The sequence below is a fragment of the Rhipicephalus sanguineus genome, chromosome 3, assembly GCF_013339695.2.
Source record: "Rhipicephalus sanguineus isolate Rsan-2018 chromosome 3, BIME_Rsan_1.4, whole genome shotgun sequence".
In the NCBI taxonomy this organism is placed as follows: domain Eukaryota; kingdom Metazoa; phylum Arthropoda; class Arachnida; order Ixodida; family Ixodidae; genus Rhipicephalus; species Rhipicephalus sanguineus.
In genome coordinates, this window is record NC_051178.1 from 201,096,101 (window position 1) to 201,116,152 (window position 20,052).

General features: G+C 45.7%; 1 protein-coding gene across 1 annotated transcript; it reads left to right on the plus strand.

Moving 5' to 3' along the window:
- The first annotated feature begins 17,479 nt into the window (after positions 1 to 17,479).
- On the plus strand, positions 17,480 to 20,052 carry LOC119388103 (NADH dehydrogenase [ubiquinone] 1 alpha subcomplex subunit 2). The gene is made up of 3 exons (XM_037655735.2): positions 17,480 to 17,601; positions 17,970 to 18,076; positions 19,902 to 20,052. Exons 1-3 carry the CDS (start codon positions 17,507 to 17,509, stop codon positions 19,991 to 19,993), a joined length of 294 nt encoding a protein of 97 aa, XP_037511663.1. The 5' UTR covers positions 17,480 to 17,506; the 3' UTR covers positions 19,994 to 20,052.

Sequence of the window (20,052 nt, forward strand, 5' to 3'; positions counted from 1 at the left end):
GCAAGAAGCGGGAAACCGAAGAAAAATAAGCTTTTCGTTTTCTCACGCTTCTTTGCAAATTCCTGCATACACCCACGCTGCCGTTTTATTCTGACTTGCACGACGCACACGCGTGGTTCTTTATATCGACCGAGTGAAGTAAATCCTTTCGCAAATCACGTGTGATGGCACAATGCGCATTAAAAAAATAAAAAATAAAGGCTTGCGCTATAATCGCGCTCGCTCGCAGTTATGTTTTGTTCAATCACAAAATATTACAAACGTGAGCCCACGGCATACTTTCCAATCATAGAGCGAACTCACAGCAACACCTATATTGTCACGTGGTCGTGACGCTGGAGAAGGCGGCAAGAAGACTGGGAAATACGAAACTCCTTATTTGAGCGAACTTGTGCCCGTAAAATGAAAGCTCACAGTACAAGGGATACACGCTGTGCACTGAAAGCGGCGAGAACAGTCGTCGGCCGTCGAGTAATCTGATCTGCGGTTAGGCGCGTCGCCATTTATACATGCGGCATCGAACATTCGAGTCTTATCGCCGGGTTCGCGACCCAGACGCGTTCTGCAGGACCCAATAAAGTTATTTTCCTTCCTTCCTTCCTTATTTATCGCTGGTGGCCGCACTAGTTCCAGAATAAACTCAATAAACTCAACTGTTAGCGTGTAGGCACTCGAGCCTATCAGACGATTCTAAAATAATCTGGAAGGTTCCCAGACATTCAGGCGCAGTTTGCGAAAGGCAGTGGTTATACGTGTAACGGTCCGGTTACATAAAAATACAAAAAGGAGCGCGCGCGGCAATATGCCTAATGCCCCCCCCCCCCCCCCCCAACACATTAGCTCGCCTAAATTTAAGGACCCTTCCGTTGCCTTCCGCACCCTAGACACTACATGACGTATACATCCGCAGAGCGTTGCGACTATGCGGATGTATACGTCATGTATCAGATCAGGTGTCAGATCAGGCGGCCTGCCGGAAACTGCCAGATCTCGGAGGCCACGACGCTTTAATATTGCCGCGCCAGGAGAGGAAGATATGTTGCTTTGACCTATAGCCGTACACCGGATGCAGTCGCAACATCGGACAAGCTTCTCTGCCCAGCACTCTTAGAAAAAAATATAGTAAACGCATGCATTTACTAGTTTCGAGCGTATTTTACTACCTTAGCGGCATCCCTTTACTATAGGCAGCAGCTAGCAGAGCTAGCAAATTTTGCCGTTACTGACGAGGGAGCCTTTCTTAGTGCCTTTAACTAGGTCACTACTAAGATAGCTATGTTGCCAGATGCTTCGTAGGTGCCGTAGTATGCCGTAATTGTGATACAATGAAACCTCGGTGATACGATCACAGCTGATACGAATTTCGGGGTGATACGAATTTTTCGTTCGTCCCGGCCAAGGCCCATTGGCCCGCATTGTAATGGAGTACGGTTGTTGCGAACCGATTTTCACCCAGCGACGCTTGATACGAACATACGCTACCGCCCAGGTTCGAAGAGGTGCTGTCCGCGCTGTCGCGAAAGACGCGCCAAGCACGTGCGAGAGCGGGAACGCAAGCGTGGGCATTCGCGCTGCACCGCCAAATCGTCAGATTCACGGTGTAAGATAAACATTTTTCTTACGCTCAGAATAAACCTTCAGAGACGCTTCACGGCCTCCGAGATTGTGTGCGCGAATCTTTGAGGCTCTTATGTGCCTCCGTGTGCCTTCGCGTTTAGATTACAGAGGACATTAGCACCGTGCTTTTTTTCTAACGCGTCGACGCGGGCTGCTGTCGTTGTACTGTGTTTACACGTGCCTGCCTCGTGCATCAGACATCCTATGAAAGGTGGACGAGGACCGAAAGAAGGCGAGGATGGTCTTGGCGAAGGAGTCAGGCCTCACAACGTCAACATGCGTGACTGTCGAGGTCGCACTTGTGCGGGCACGGCCGTAAATCTCCCAAAAAACATCCCCAACACCTCCACGATAACAAAATCATAACACAGGACCGTGGTTCTGTAATATTGTGGCCTTGATAGATCGCGTCAAAGTGCTTTGTTTGTTACTTTCGCTGCAGTACTCCGGTGTCATGCGAAAGAGCATACTAACCTTTGAAAGGGGCTACTGCTGTCGCGGGTCACAACGCACCTGGTTCATTAAATAAATACGCGCGTACGGGCCGTATATTTATGAGTGCTGGTATGATTGCCGACATCTAAAAACTTAAATGATAATCATTCAGGGTTCTTCCTGACGTTGCTGCGGCCCTGAAAAACAATAAATGAAAATGTACGCCAGCTTTCTTTTGTCGCATGCTAACTTTCCATGCTTTCTGGTGATACGAATTTCGGATGATACGTATATTTTTGGTGGTCCCGTGAGATTCGTATCACCGAGGTTTCACTGTAGTCTTATGCAAAATTTAGACAAAACTTCAATTTTTTAGATTATGAAGGAATAACAATTTCGTGCTACGTGATGACATACATATGCGCAAACAGTGGGATACAACATACTGGCTAAAAATCATCGATTATTTCTCTAAATTATATGACTGCTAACCGGTACAGTGTGTGATATGTCAAAGTAGGCACATGAATAGCCGTTAAGCTGCTGTAAGAATAAATATCATGTAAGTAAAAGTCTTTATATTCTGTGTGTGCTTGAATGTATGTTCTCGTTTGTGGTACGTTCATGCCTCTAGGTACGTTGCCGTGAAGTGTAGTTACCATGGTGATTACTTGAAGTAATTAACAGTTATTAATTTGTGTAAAAGAATAATGCCGTGTCATTTCGTTTTTGTTTTTCTTTTGTTTTTTGTTTTTCATTTTGCCTTATATATGCTTTTGCAGTAGAATCAACTTGATATGGCAATGTACACGCGCACATAAACAAAATAAGTGTAAACCTCTAGTTGGGTCATTGTATTCCACTAGAATTGATACGGTTACTACGTTGCTATAGTGCGGTTACTAACAATTTAGTAACGGACTGACTATTCGAGTTAGTACTATCCACTTACTAACCGGGTAGCGAATTTCACTAGCCTGCATTTTACTACCTTCACTTACTAAGAGGTTAGTGCTTTCTGTGACAAGTAAACGGTTAGTATTTATTTAGTGAATATGTCGAGAGTGGGAACAAGTCTTCAAACGCTAACCCGTCGTGGTGGTCTAGTGGTTATGGCGCTCGACTGCTGACCCCGGCCGCGGCGGCCGCGTTTCGATAGAAGCACAAAGAGGTCCGTGTACTTATATTTAGGCGCACGTTAAGAACCTCAGGTGGTCGAATTTCCGGAGTCCTCCACTAGTGTCTCTCATAATGATATCGTGGTTTTGGGATGAAAAACCCCAGCAATTATTATTATTAAGTCTTCAAACGCTACGTTCAACATACATGGACGTTTAACATAGTCTCGTTACCTGCCGCTTGGTAGAACGCACGGTGAATGTTGCTTAATCTTGCCGCGAAGACGCGTCAGGCAACGTAAAGGAGTTTTGTGCAGAAAGGCCGAGCTTGATGACGGAATATGAAAGTGTTGCACCAAACTAGATCTGATGAAGTGGAAGACAAAGGCTGGTTTCAGGCGACGGGCATCCCGACGACAGCCTTGATGAGCGGAAAAGACGGGCCTCCGCATGTTCCTGCGTAGTCGTCGCACTCTGGATCCCAGAAGGCGACGCAGTCGGTCTTGGCCTCTCTGCAGAGCGAAGCGGCGAACTCGTTTGCATTGGACGGCTCCAGGAAGGAGACAGTGTCACCGAGGGCGGTCACCCCGACGGTCGCCTGTCCGCGGCTGCGTTCCGAAAACAACGCGTCACTAGACTGTGTGCTTAAATTCGGGAGCCATGAGTAACGTTTAGTTTCAGTACAACCACTGTATCGCTCTTGCCTATAGGCATGCCGTAGCACGCTATAGAATATACCTTTATTGGTTCCTTAATTACCAAATTTAAATGAAGCTGAGGCTTGTTGAGCAAACACATCTACCAGAAAGTGCCTCGCTATAGCTATGGCAAGCATGCGACGCATTTTTTTTTACTAAATTAGACAGCTGTCATTGCGATAGCAATTATACGGACACTTCATCGGCGTCGCCACGTGGTCATTCATATAAAGAAAGTTCATCACGAACGAGCGGTCCGTATGCCTTATATTATTGAACATGAGATGATGGCGCCGGGTTGTCAAGACCTAAATTTTGGAGTGCTTCAAGGCAATTGCTTCAGTTCGTACCGCTTTGGCACGGCTGAGATAGCTAGGTTACGCAAGCGCTGTTCGTTCATGTACGTGTTGGCGTGAGCCTCAACAGAGTATCAGTTGTAAGTCCAGCGCTTGTCCTGTCTGGCTGTTCTTCTTCATTGCCTTCGTTTTCAAATCACTAGTTTCCTCTGTCATTCTTTTATTTTAGTTATACTTTCCGCTGCAGGAATATTTTTATAAAGTACCATGTAACAATTCGCCCAACAAGCCACCCTTATGAAGCCATACTAAAATAGGAGAGCGCGCGTCTCTTTCTCAACATCGGGCGTGTATGCACGTGACTGTCCACGCATCCGAGCACATATGTAACCCTTGCGTTGATTTGGAACAGTCTGCTGCTATAGTGGCAAAGTGAGCTTTCAGGCTTCGTGCCTTTCGGTGCGTCTTCGAGGTCACGTGATATCATTTTTGAAGAAGCAGCCCAGTTGAAATAGTGAAGTAAGTGGCAGCACGAAACGTCCGCTTTTGAACAAGCTCACTGTCCTGCCGGCGGTCCTTATCACGCCTTCCATCATTGACGCAACAAGTGCTCACGCTCGTTAAGTGAGGCCTGTTTAGTTTTGCCTGTGCGCGCGTAGCACCATGCCTTTGAGTAACAACATGTTTGTTGTTATTTACATGACCTAAAGGACTGCGAAGCTCACTTTGGGCAATCGTTTTGATACTTTTCTATCGCTATCAATAGTGTGCCTTTCGGGCGAAACTAACTTTTGGAGTGTAATGGCGACTATAGATACATACCTGTTAGAATCAGTTGCTTTTTTTTTATTATTATTAAAGCTGTGCCCCTTCGTCGTGATGGTGGAAAACAAGGTCAAATAAATTAATCAGAAAGTTAGCGCCAATAAACGCCTTTCTCTCGCGTGATGGTGTTCAGTCAACTGACTTCGTCCGGTGAAATTACAAGATGCGAGAAAGCGAGTGCACTGGGTACCACGACAGGCGGGTTTCCTCAAGAATGTTATTCCGTACGTCTAAGATGGCTTAATTACCACTATAGAGAGACGGGAAAAGGAGCGGGATAGAAAAGGTAGAGAGGTTATACCGAATAACAGAGCTCCCGTTAAGTGTCTAAAACGAGAATGGTGCAGATATTAGAGGGAGATAAGCATGACAGCACCAGTGTGCAATTTACGGTTTTATTTGAGATTTTAGTTTGAGGTCCACTTCTCGATTAGGCCATTCGAAATACGTGGAGAAGCTCATGTGCGGATGTTGCGTATCGTGTTTTTGATTATTTGCATATTGTTTTACACCCTTTCCATCGCACACACCGCCTTCTGTTGACATTGTTTTCCAAGTCAAACATGCGTGTGCCTTAATGGGCTTTCGCGCAAGTGCTCTTCGCGTCCAGGAGAATTGGTTATTTCTTTAGTTTTGATTTTACCTTGTCAGGGGGAACCATATATATAAAGCTTCATGCATAGCGATTTTTATGTCTGTAACTTCCCAGTTTATGAAAATAGAGCCTTTTTTGCGTTTGCGTACGTATGAGTGTGCATGTCTCTGCATTTTTTGTGGATTCAATTGCTAAAAATTTGTCACGTGGCGCGAATTGCCACGTTTATTCACCTGTAAACGTCGGTGATGTTCATGTTGCACGTGCTGCCGTAGGGAATATCGATCGCCGTCTCGGACCCGTTTACAGCCACAGCGGCCACACGAAACGCATGACAGACCCGGTCACCGTAGTTTTTGCTGAGGCGCCCCACAGCCGCGTGCCGTGAGAGTGTCTCGGTGCTATGGTATCCGCCTTGCTTCGGGTCCGGCGCAGACCACGACTGTGGCGCCACCAGCAGCGCACGGTCACCCAGAATGTCGAGGAGGCTGAAAGAGGTTTAGTTTGGTTTTGTTCGTGTGGTTAACGTCCCAAAGCGACTCATACTATGAGATACGCCGTAGTGAAGGGCCACGGGTAATTTCCACAACCTGGAGTTCCTTTAACATGCACTGAGATCGCAAATTACACGGGCCTCCATCGAAATGAGACAGCCGAGGCTGGCGGGGATCGAACCCGCGTCTTTCGGACCAGCAGCCGAGCACCGTTACCACTATAAGCCACCGCGGCAGCTGAGTCCGAAAGCGCCGCGGGAAATGCGTGATAAGCGGTGTCGGTAACTTCTCTCACAGTGACCGCTCTACGTTGCGGAAATCGTAGCTTGCGTCTGGAGCAGGTCATTAAATACCAATGCGAGTACTTTATGTCTGCAACTTTGGCAAACTAAGGGCTATACGTGGTGCTGCAAATGCAGCATACCCGTGAGGCAGCAAGCTGAATATTGCACTCAGTGCATTCTGGCAAAAGTCATCCACTTTGCACTGTTTACTCCTATATCTAATGTACATCTCCTGAGAGGCATTCGTCTGCGGCATTATTTTGATTCTCTGTATTTCTCTTTCTCTCTTTCTCTTTTATTTATTTATTTATTTATTTATTTATTTATTTATTTATTTATTTATTTATTTATTTATTTATTTATTTGCGAACGGCAGACATCTGGAAGGACTTACACTCTAACATGCTACACGAACATAATTACTTTAATTAACATAATTACGATAAGACGATTATCTGTATTAATACAATCAGTTGTGACTAATAAACACGTATAAAAAAAGTTATATGGCAAATAGCTGCTCCTGATGTCGAGACCTAATTATTGCAGAGAATATAACGCTGTGAGAATGTCTATTTCGTTCCGAGAAGTATTGTGGCTGATTCACAAAAGGCAAAGTAAAAAAGAGACATCAAAAATGCTGCCTAAAAACAGAAAACAAAAAGACAGGCTAGCACAGCAGCATTGTGCCCCAACGCCGAATCTTGCTGAAAAAAAAGAAAAAGTGCTTAGCTTCAAAGTATTGCAGTGATGACCGCTTATAGTGCTTATAGTCCCTCATAATCATATCGTGGTTTTGGGACGTTAAACGCCAAGTTATATTATAGCGCCTATAACGTAAGTGCTCGTTTTCTGCGCCCGCTATCCTGTAAAGGGTGCACCTCCGCACACGTTTCTATATTGAGGTGAAGCAGCTCTTACCTTACAAACGGCGCTTTGAGTTTTCTTTGCGCATAGTCAGAGCCGTTTAAAGTGATCCAGATGATCTGCTTAGCTTATGAAGTTGCCGAATGCGTCATGAGAAGCGGTAAATCTTTCCTTCGTGGCGTCCGTTCAATGTTTCATGGTTTTACTCAGGATTGCATTCAGTTCCTCAGCCACAACTTATCGCGTTTGTGTGCAAAGTGAGATAGCATTCACTTACAGCTGCCTGCGCTACGACAATCGCTAATATAAACAGCTTTCCTTCGACACTCTTATATTAGCCACGAGAATAAGAAACCCCCGGAACTGACGTACTGAAAACACTTCGCATAACAAGCACCAAGTGATGACGCCTATTAGCCATAGAATGAGCGTATCTGAAAACGTTCTCGACAGCTCACTGATTCGGCGAAACGCGTCAGGAGTCCCGGCAAAAGTAACTTGTGAAAACAACGTCAAATATACCTTAATAACCATCTGCAGGTCAAAAAAAAGCGTTCGTCGCCCATACGCGCTTTCAGGCGATAGCTTCTATCGTTTCAACTAAGCTCCTTTAGAGAGCAAATGAAGAATAAAGAAGGCAGAATTGCAGTGGGCATCCGCAGTCGCAAAATATTGCTTGCTTCTTGGGCATTCGGAAACAAAAAGGTGGTTAGACGCCCGACTACATCTTCCTAACAGGAATGCGCTGCACTCGCAAACCATGTCGTTCTCTCTTTGCAATATCGAGTGTGAAACGGTCTAAGGTGCTGCATAATGAAGTTTACGTTGAGCTTTCGAGGGCCTCTTCTGTAAAGCTTACCACGGGCGCATCCAAGGTAAATTGCATTTCGAGATTAAATTCACGTTTGAAATATTGAAGACCATTCAGAACAATCGCGCCGAACGACACGCTTGTAAACACGAAAAGGTTGCCGCTACGGCACACATTTTTACTGATGGCAGCTTAGCATGAAACGCGGCTTCATATACATGTGCTATATATTTCACTTGCAAAATAGAACAGCACGAAGGACGAGACGGAAGACACAAAAACCACAGCACTCGTCTTGTGGTTTTTGTGTCTTCTGTCCCGTCCTTCGTGCTGTTCTATTTTGCAAATGTCGCACCAACTTGCCCAGACAACGTCTCTGCTATATATTTCACGCTAACACGCAACTTGAATTTAAATTAAGACGAGAGCAGCTTAGCTGGCGATGCCGACATCGAGGATTTATAAAAGGCCGTAGCCGCAACCGTAACGAAAGAAACTGCCGCCCCTTTAAATATTTATCAGAGTTCTTAAAACAGTAGTGCTGACTACCAGTTCTCTTTTTTAAGCGGCTTGCTTCGTAAGATTTGTGAGAAGCGGGAAGCTTTAGATTACCGAAACGTATACGTGTTACATCGCAGTGTTATCGATGTAACCGGTATGGCCATATGAATAGCACAGCGCTGCTTGAGTAAACATTGTCGATTTGTGTTAAACAAAAAATCTTATAGGAGAAGCCTTTTTCTGTTTGTCCACGCTTCTCGCCACAAAATGAAAGGTCTGAAATGCTTTCCTAAGCATTACGTTGTTAACAATAGCCTCTCCTCAGCGGACAAGCGCAACGTAGTCGCTCAGTGAACGAAAGGGAATTTTTTTCGCTGCGCTCGTTTCTTGCTTATATACAACCGATTGAATCCAACATATAATTAGGCCTAGGAAAGCATAAGCAAGGAAAGCATAGAGAACATCAATTGTTGTCTTAACTGAAGTGTATATAGTAATTAAAACGGAACTTGATATAAATTCCACGGTGGCCGCATACCACAATTCGAACGATTAATTTGCGGATTCTGCTGGATTAATGTGGTTGTACTCGCTCAATGTAATAGGAGTTCCGAGTCTGTGGCTGAGCAAGTCACAGGTTGGCATGTATTGGGACGCAGCTTTCGACCGTCCAAGATTTGATTCTGAAAGCCCGCCATGTTCGCTCAGTGGCATAGGTTTAGCGCCACATAGCTTGAGGATGTGAGTTCGACCCCTGGCGACGGCGGATGCATACCGATGGGGCCGAAATGCAAAACCACTCAAGATTTAGGTGCATGTTAAAGAACATCAGGTGATTATATTAATTCCGGAGTCCTCCACTACGCCCTGCCACGGTGGTCTAGTGGTTATGGCGCTCGGCTGCTGGCCCGAAGGTCGCAGGATCGAATCCCGGCCGCGGCGGCTATATCTTCGATGGAGGCGAAAATGTTTGAGACCCGTGTACTTAGATTTAGGTGCACGTTAAAGAACCCCAGGTGGTCGAAATTTCCGGAGCCCACCAATACGGCGTCTCTCATAATCATATCGTGGTTTTGGGACGTTAAACCCCAGGTATTATTATTAGTCCTCCACTACGGTGTGTCTCATAATCACATCGGGGTTTTTGCACGTAATAGCCCAGAATTAGTTTTTTTTTTTAATTTTGTTCTGAACGAAGTATGGCCTTGTGTATGTGGTCACAATAACCCACCAAGCGTATACACATCTCATTCTTGTGAGGTAACTCATAGATACATAGGATCACATGCGCAATTTTTATTTAACGTTCTTCCTTTAAGGGACACTATAGAGAAAAACGATTTTTCTTGGATTAGTAAATTACAATTTCACAATACTGAAAGCGCCACTGTTACCACGAGAAGACGCCTGGTAAGCGAGCAAATGCACAAAAGGAAAATGCATGTGTGGCGTCACCACCTTCGAAGTTCCCGCACCAGCTCGCCGTGAAGTCATAGGTTTTGACGGCGTCCGCTAGGGCCTACGTAATCGCCTGTTGCTAAAGAGTACTTGCGGTGTGCTCCAAGGGACACAAAGTCGTAACGTAGCAAGTTCCAGGAAATCTCATTGAACCAATGTGACCAAGATATCCAAAAAGACCTCGAAATTCCTGACGCCACACTGACGTTTATGGGCTGAAGTTACGGCGCGAAATTCAAACAAGCAACTTTGACCTTCACTTGTTATCTTAATAGCTGACCTATGATGGAGAAATTAATTACAATAGAGTTCTGAAAGAAACATTTATCTGTCTAAACTGTGTTATTTATTCACTTTAGTGTCCCTTTAAAGTATAGTGTTGCGTATACCTCGTAATGCACTCGTTTGCGTGCAGAAATGTGAAAATGTGCACTTTTACGGAATGTTGCATTGCTGATACCATGCATCAAAGTAACGTTTGTAACTAATGGTTGCAAGCATTCAGAAAGAAGCGAAGCACTGCGCCAGTGACCTGGGGAAGTCGAACGCCGCGGCCACGTCGCTGTCGCCATCGACGACCAAACCCAAACGCAGCGAGTGAGGCTTGAGCTGGACCCGAAGGACGTCGGCGAGTCGCGTGATGGCCGCCTTGTACCGCGCCCGCGGTCTCTTCCAGTGCAGATACACGCGAGAGAAAAGCGACGACGACGACGAGGACTTGGTCCCGCTTTCGTCCAGGTTCCGACTGACGAGTGCCAACCGCTCTACCAGTCGCTGCACGCTATCTGTGTCGAGCAGCAGCGCTAGGAAGTATGGGTCTTCCACTGAGGAGCCTGCGAGCGGGTAGTCGACAATGTTCAATGCGTTTGCGTTATGAGGAGCAAAGCGGACAAGGTATGCGCGTTTGTGTAAAGCCGACCAATCGCTTGTGGTTGTCCTATCACATACGTTTACTAGCATAACACCACCACTATCGGGTACCGCACTCAAGGCGCGTTCACACTGAGACATTCGGCGGCCAGAGCGCGCGGAATCCGCTTCGGCGGCAGCGAGATCCGCCGGAAAAGCCCATTCCGCGTCGATCGGTCCTGGACCGATTTTTGCGGCAGCTGCCGCCGGATTCCTTCACCGCGAACCAATCGGAAAGCGAGTCGAACATTCGAAAAATGGCGGCGCGCTTGTGATATCGCAGTCGTCGAAGCCCGCAGCAACAGCGAAGTCTTTCCTAATGATCCTGTAGCTCTCGACAACTGCCAAGTGTTGTCGCGATTAGCATCTTTGCAATACATCATCTCGATCTCGCAAAACGGGTAGCATTACCTCGGCTCGGCCAAGCTTCTCGCGTCTTGCAAATCAGGACGAACCAACCACAAGTGCTTGCGTCGTTTCTTTTGTTCGGCGAATGCATGTTTATCCTCGTCAGACATCGCCAGAAAGTTGCTTTGCAGCAGGCCCAGCAGTTCGACGACCCTGCTCCTGTTTATGCGCTTCGCCATAACGAAACGCGTTCACAACGCCGAGCGCGTCGATGCCAGCGTTCCTTCGCGCGAAGGGACGATGACAACTAGACGCCCTAGTTTCGGCGGTGCGGTTGCTAAGCGGTGTGAACAATGTGGAATTTCGGCGGCGCGCGAATTCCGGTCGCTGTGGCCGGCGGATTCCCAATCGACTTAGACGAAGAAGCAGAAGAAAGGGAAGAAGAACATGTTCGCCTTCGTGTGGTTATGTGAATGCGTAAGGGACCATGGGATTTTGTTTGTTTGTTCGTTTGTTTCGTTCGTGCGTTCGTTCGTTCGTTCGTTCGTTTGTTTGTTTGTTTGTTTGTTTGTTTGTTTGTTTGTTTGTTTGCTTGCTTGCTTGCTTGCTTGCTTGCTTGCTTGCTTGTTTGTTTGTTTGTTTGTTTGTTTGTTTGTTTGTTTGTTTGTTTGTTTGTTTGTTTGTTTGTTCGTTCGTTCGTTCGTTCGTTCGTTCGTTCGTTCGTTCGTTCGTTCGCTCGCTCGCTCGCTCGCTCGCTCGTTCGTTCGTTCGTTCGTTCGTTCGTTCGTTCGTTCGTTCGTTCGTTCGTTCGTTCGTTCGTTCGTTCGTTTGTTCGTTTGTTTGTTTGTTTGTTTGTTTGTTTGTTTGTTTGTTTGTTTGTTTGTTTGTTTGTTTGTTTGTTTGTTCGTTTGTTCGTTCGTTTGTTTGTTCGTTCGTTCGTTCGTTCGTTCGTTCGTTTGTTTGTTTGTTGTTTGTTTGTTTGTTTGTTTGTTTGTTTGTTTGTTTGTTTGTTTGTTTGTTTGTTTGTTTGTTTGTTTGTTTGTTTGTTTGTTTGTTTGTTTGTCGTGGGAAGTGTTTTCGGCTAGTTTTCCTGCCGTGATGTAGGCGTGCAGTACGCTCATTTGGACGTTCGAAGAGAAGTTTCTCCATAAACCACGGTGAAGCGTGCACTTACCGCCGACAATGACGGAGACGGAAAATGGCGTCCCTCCCATGGCGGTGCCGAGCTGCGACAAAGTGTCGAGAACAGCTTGGTCTCCCTGTGATGGCACTACGCTGAGACAGCAGTACGCCACGTAGTGGCAGTACGCGTACGGGAAGCTCCGTACGTTCAGGCCCGCCTGCCCTACGCGCTCTCGATACACGCATACGAACCTGCACAGAGATCATGACGAGTACATACCCGGTTTGCTGTTGGCGAACAAGGCTAGTGCGCTACTCTTCATGTACGGGTGCTGTCGTATCGCACGTATTGCAACTTGACTGGGAATTCCTCGTACGAGCGCAGCTATTCAGTGTGGATATAAGCCGAATGGCAAGCTGTCAAAGTTCGCAGTATAGGCCGTATATAGCAGGGGAGATAATTGTAAAATATGGAGATACAGATTTTGATTAAGGAAGAAAAAACAACAACAACGAGATATAGGCGTAATGCTAGACTGCGCTAAGTACAGTCTAAAAACTTGACCATATCATATACTCGCGAGGTCGCGTTCGTCGTGTTCGCTAGGCGATGCCAAGCGACGCCAGGCGAGGATAAAGACCTACCTGGCCGTTAACGCCACTATTCTAATGGCCTTGTGAAAGAATAGTGTATTCGCTGCCTAGTAGGCTCCTTTCGCTCTAAATGTATCCCGTGTGGTCTTAAGGCCTGACCACACGTACGCGTTGCAGAGAGAGGGCGGGCAGCTGCACGAAGCTCCGCGCCCTCTATTTCCATGGAGAGAAGGCGCGCATATGGAGAGGGCAAACCACGCGCTGGCACGCTGCAACGCGCGCGTGTGGTCAGGCCTTTAATTTCTTTGATTCGCAATCGTCAAAATGAAGTAACTGTGACTGCTGGGAAATATAGCCCGCTTCGTCACGTTCAGCAGCTGCATAAGATCGTGGCCGCTTAGCCACAGCAGCGCTTGGCTGTTGAACAGCTGTCACCTCGTACTGGCCGGTACGACGGGCGGATCGGGCACCCTGTACTTTTCAGCGGCCTGGCGACGTTCAAGCGCCTCTTCACTCGGCGGCGTCGAGTGCTGCGTTGCTGTCTCCGCTTCCGCTGCCGCCGCCTGTTGCCTGTGAACGGCTGCTACGAGCAGTGCCACGGCGAGTAGGCAGAAGGTTCCCACTGCTAGCGTGTTGCAGAGCACGACGACGCGCGTGGACTGCAGGAGCTCCGTAGGAGAAGGACAGGTCACCGCGGCAGACCTCGACGGCTTATTGATAAACTTGGAGCTTGCACCGTGGCTGGAACCGGCCTCGTCATCGCTGGACGACATGTTATTGTCGTCAGACGCCATCGTCCATTGTGGTTGACTGGTTATTCGTTGCGCTGACAGCGATTCTCTTAAGACCAAGTGAAATGGCACGAGCTATTGCGTGATTGATGATGAAGATGATCCGTTTCTTGATGGCGTTCACCCACTAAGGGGGATGGGCCAAAAAAGGGGCGGCAGGATGCTTGCGATAAAGATCTATCAAGCTGGAGAAGCTGGGAATTTAAATTTTAAATTAATATAAAATGTAGAAGAAATGAAAATGCTAAAAGAGCAAGCGATCAGGCTATCGGATGGAATTTATGAAAGAGATATTAACAAGCGTGGTGGTAATGACCCGGATATGAAGCTATGTAATTAATCGGTTTAGGCAAAAACGCCGAGGACGCTTCAGCTTCACCTTCAAGGGTGGAACGCGACAGCGCGTTCACATCGTCTTCTCAAGGTTGCCACGCTTTGCTTCGTGGACACCTCAACCGCGCCACGAGGAACGTCTGTGCGCGTAACATTGGCTGTTTTACTCTCCTAGAATGCCTACTCCTGCGTAGTGCCCACTGCGCAATTCACAGGGTGTGACGTCTGGTGTGATTCTACCAGGCCCGTAGCGGGGGGGGGGGGGGGGGGGGGATTGTGCCTAGGGGCCCGGGCCCCCCTCCCCGCCCCCCGAAATTTTGGTGAAGTAGGTGTTTTTACCAAAAATAAATAATAAAACTATGTGTTTTTCTCAAAAAGTCAAGGTTTTCTGCAAGTGCCCCCCCCCCCCCCCGAAAAAAATTCCTGGCTACGGGCCTGGATTCTACGCTCCAGCCACGCAGTGTTGCATTTTCTAACGAGACTTGTCGCATTGTAATTGACGCCATTATAGGGTTCTTTTTCCGAAAAAGCTCTAAGTACTCGCGTGGCTCTGTGATAGAACCCCGGTAAGACTCTGCACAGCCTCAGTTGTGTCACTGTCCTCAGAAAAGGGTCATCTGTATCACGGAGGAAAAGAAAACGATTGACGAGTTGACGTGTGTACATGTGAGCTAAACCAAGCCACCCATCTCGTACTTTCTTGAAAATATTCGTGCAACTTGATTTTTCCCAGACAGGGCTCCAAATGAAGACCGCAGATTGTCCGTGTATTTTTTGCACGTTTATTCTACTGCAATGTAACACTTGCATTACGTACCATAGCTTGCTTACTAGAAACAAGTCGCACGTTGTGGCCCGCGCGAATACTGACTTACCCCAACCCTTCCATTTCTCTGTCTTATCTCGTAACACCCCTGTTTCTTTTTTTCCAGTATGACTCACTGTCGCTGTAGTTCTTCAGCGGTATTCCTAAATACTTTGCTGGCATTTCTCGCCACCTAACGTTCATAAAATACCTTGGTGTGACGTCCCATTCCCCATGCCAGAAACCAAGACATTTATCCCAATTTACGGCGCTACCGCTTACTTGACAGAAACTTTTCACGGCATTGACGACATGCATTATGCTGTCACAACTGGTACAGAACACTGCGATGTCATCAGCGTAAGCAAGAAGCTAACCTCGGCCTTATGTAAATTAAATCTGCGTATCGAGGTGTTCTTAATTACGCTTAAACAGAATGCCAGCTGATGGTGTATCATTGTACTGTTCCCTGATTTACGATTAGTGTGTGAAAATACTGTGAGGCAATAAAGAAAAAAAAATGACTCTGTGGCAGAACATCTGACTGAAACGCAGAAGGCCTGGGTTCGAACCCATGATTTTTATTATTTGCATCAATCGCTATTTGTCGCTAACAACCACCGACATTGACGCCGAAATTTCTGCAAAATGAGCTCTGACTTCCGGGATGTTTTCTTCGCCGTCTTCGTCGCCTAGGTGTGCAGCATTTTCTGTATTAACATGACCTAGATATAGGTGTTTCTTTTTATGAAAATAAACATAGGGAGGTAGGCTACATTAGAGCCGGCTATCCCATCAACATGACAGTAGTATTGAAGATAAACACCAAAACAAGGAAAACTAGAATGAATAAAATAATAAGAAAAGGGATCTAGGTGGTGTTGGTTGTACCTCCCTCTCTCTCCGTCACTATTTGCAAATCCAAATACTCGACATTGCCAGTTGCGCACGACCAAGCATAAAATAAGCCAAAATGCAATGGCTTTACCCCTGTCAAAGTGGACAAAAAAAAAAAAGAAAGATCTGTTACGTTACGTAGAACATGCTGTGTCGGTCAGTGGACCAGTCTTTTACGCCTAAACGGCTTTCATTCGCTCTCGAATATCACTCAAGCATGACATGCGACAATGGGCATTGCTTGATGCAATGTACCTATATTGAAACTATGTGTTGTGACTAAATCTTAAATAGAATTGATCACATTTTGTGATGTAATATAGGCACCATCTGAGAGCGGCCATTCAAGCATGCGCAAGAGTGCTTCGTTAGTTCTGTCATCGCTACAGTCAACGTGTTGTGTTACTAGAGTGCTTAGTTGGGCCGGTTGGTACATGTTAATAGAAAACGACAAACAGCGCGAACCACAGGACAGCAGAACAGAGACGGACCAAGCGCTGACTTACAATCAAAGCTTTATTCCGTACAAGGGAGCATATATACGCACATGGATCATGAAAAGATGAGGGGGAGAGGACAACAGTGACAAAGATATCTGTTAACAATTCTATGTAGTGAAGTGAAAAATAAAAACGCCATCATCAACGTGAAAGGTACGCAAGTTCCTTGGTGAGGAGCGCTATCGAAGGCACACTCACGCACATATAAACTTCATAACCTTTTTTGTCGACACAATAGGCTTCATATATTTCACGTGCTCGTTGGTCACCATAACGCCTTAGTATTTTGAGCAACTATGACACGAAAACCACATATGGAGCTGTGCGCGGCTAGGTGGCTGCCAGCAGAACCCTTCATTAAATTGCAGTGTTCTCTAAGGCTGTCATTTACACACCCGCGAGTTTGGCCGATGTAGCAACGACCGCATGAGAGGGAGATTTCATAGACTTCACTTTGGCAGCGTTCAACAAACTTTTTTGCGTGTTTCTTATCACACGTACGAGGCCCTGTGTTTTCTCTGTTCACCTTATTGCACATACCAGAGAACTTATTTTTCGCTGAAAAAACAACACTATAATGCTTGCTTTTTGTGCTACCATTTTTATACAATGTGACACCCTGTGCAAATACGGAATGACCGCTGTTCTTGAAGGTGAAATCTTCTCTTGACGATCTTTCCGTTTTTTTTGGCTGTTTTAAGTGTTCTAAAAGACCTTCGTCTATTGAAGAGGCTACCCGAACAATTTAATGTCTTCAATGGCTCGAAAATGCTTTTTTCCATCGAGGTTTTGATAAAGTGCACCTCATAATGTGCAATACAACGACAAATACCTCTAAATTAATTAATTAATTAATTAAATAGTTAATTAATTAATAATTAATCTTATTTAGCAAACGATACAGGAAATGGTCCTCGTGAGAAAAGCTACAATGCAGCGAATACCTGGAACACTGTTCGTTCACTATGCTAAAAATGTTTTATTTGCTCTGGAACTACTTGATTCAGACTCAAAAATTACTCTCTGCACACGCATAGTCAGAAACGACTCAAAAATTGGTTGCTATGGCACGTTGACATAAACGTGCTGCCATAAGAGTCATACGCCGCATATTTTAGCTTTTCAAATTTAGCGCGCGTTATGATGGCTTCGTAAAGCGCTACACAAGGTCGCATCACGGCCAATCCAATCCAAACCATCGTGCGAAAATGGCCGGTGCTCGGGCTGCTGCAAAATTTGGTAGCCACCTGAAAGAGCTACGATTGCACCTCTGTCAGAAATCTGCTGAAAGTGCTGGTGTTAGGTAAAACTTTGTTTTTCTGCCTACCTCGCTTTATAGCCGTTCGTTGCAACATCATTAGCGAAAGCGTAGATTGCATTGAAGTGTGCTGCCGTGTTTTCTACTGATCGTCGTATTCCCGTTTGCCGTTATCGCTTTGATCGGCATTTAGTTAAAGAAGAAAAAGCTATGTCCGAGAAGTTAGGTAACTTTGATACGTGCGTGTCCTGTAAATGTCTCGCACACGGAGACATAATATTGCCAGCTGTCAAGGACAGGCACAAGGTTGATCAGGGAGCGTTAGTTTCCCTACATGTTAATTATAATCCACCTCCGCATACCTTTTCCTGTCGATTTTACGGTTAAGCATTGCTGCTTTTTTGTCTGTTCAGGGAGTTTGTAATGAAGCACTACCGCAGCGTAAAGAACAGCAACCCAACCCTGCCAATCCTCATACGTGAATGCAGCGGCGTGCAACCGAAAATTTACGCCCGATACGGTAAGCCGGGATATATTCTTACTCTACAGCATTGTGCTTAAGATATTCGCATTGTGGTCTCGCTTTACTTTATTCAGATGGAACTGCCCCTGCACCATCCAATTGGTTCGTCAGGTTTCGGTTACGCGAGTTCGCCGTTCAATATTCATTTTTGTGTGTGGGTGTTATTTCTTGAGTTGTTACAGTTTTGTGACTCTGTATAAAATAGTATTTTGTAGGATAAAGGTGCAGCACACCCGACACAGGACATGAGGAAACACGGAACAGACATACACTTTGCACTAACCTTCAATGACTGATTAATTGCAGGATCACAGCATACATATAGCCTTCACTCGACTATATTACAGCCTGTGCCCAAAGCATCCTGATAACATCCATGACGTATGTTGGGACTCATGTGATCAGTGACCACGTGATGCCAAAAAATTGCAACTCTTTTTCAGTTAATGATGTGACTGGTTTGCTAATAAGACCTCTGTCACTGCAAAGACAACAGTAGGTGCACTTCTTGCAGTGAACTGCAAGAAAATTATCAAGCTGCTCTTTCTTAAAGGGACTGACAACTAATGTTTATGGTACCTGTTTTCTTTATTGCAACGGAAAGCTTACTGCTTGGAGTGTCTAATCACGGAATGGCAATACGGAAAATGCAGTGAAACATTAAAATTGGAATTTTTCGATCTCCAGCAACTATAAAGTTCTACACACAACACATGCTGCAAACAGTGTGAGGTGAGCGCTACACTGCTTCATGTTTATGCACTGTGGTTTGCTGCACACATGTACACTCTGCGCACATGCCCCCACTGCGACTCGACATGTTCCACTAGTTGCCACAAAAGCAGCGCCACTTCTCAGCGTCAAGCCCTCTTACCTCATAAGCAGCACAGGATAGAGTGGGCAAGAATATAATGCACGTACTCTAATTTTGAGAATTGTAGTGCGCATAAAGGCAGACTGCGTACAGCAAATGGAACGAATCATAGTGCAGCATCAAGGTTTTCTGCCCAGGCTGTGTGACATACTGGTTTTTTGCGACTTTTAAAAATGCAATTTAAAAATATAACCCAGCTCATATTGTGAAAACGATGCTTGAATTTGTCACTATAATTAATGGTAATTTCATTTCCACCAGGACCTAATCACACGCCCTGGCCAATTGTCGGTCCCTTTAAAATTTTGATGTTCGTGTAGTCTGTCAAATGCTACATGGGGCTAACTGCCCCATCTTTGGAATCCTGCAAACGACACCAGTCAAGCACTCACTAAACTTACTGCAGTGTTTCTTTTCACACATCAATTCTTTGTGTTCTGGTCTGGTCTTACTGCAAAGGCCATTTGATTTGTTAGGGGCTGATAATTGTTGATAAAAGTGTAGATGAAGCGACCAGGCTCATCACTGAAGTTCATCACATAGCCATCTATGATGATGCCTGTGTCAGCAAACCATCCATATCATTAACTGAAAAGGAGCTGCAATTTTTCATCATCACGTGATTGTTTATCACATGAGCCCAGACACATTTTGTGAATGTTACCAGGACGCTTTGAGCATGTGTTGTATTATTGCCAAGTGAAGGCTACATGTATGCTGTGATCCTGAAATAAAAAATTTGCTCTTGAAAGTTAGTGCCACGTGTGTGTCCGTTTCGTATTTCCTTGTCTCGGGTGCGCTACACCTTCATTCTATATAATGCTATACTAACAAGCCCAACGTGCAACTGGCATGTAGTAAATGAATTTTTTATGAACATTTAGTTTATTCTAATAAGTTGCTGAGTCATTAGCATATGATACTATCTTATGTGTGTTCTGCTTTCAGAATTTGGAAAAGAGAGCCACGCTTCACTCTCTGGGCTCTCAGCCGATCAAGTCATGACTACGATAGAGCAGATGGCACAGAAGACTGCATAAGTGGGTCACCAGTTGGTTCTTGTAGATTGTGTTGTAATGCCATAAACATTAGCATCAGA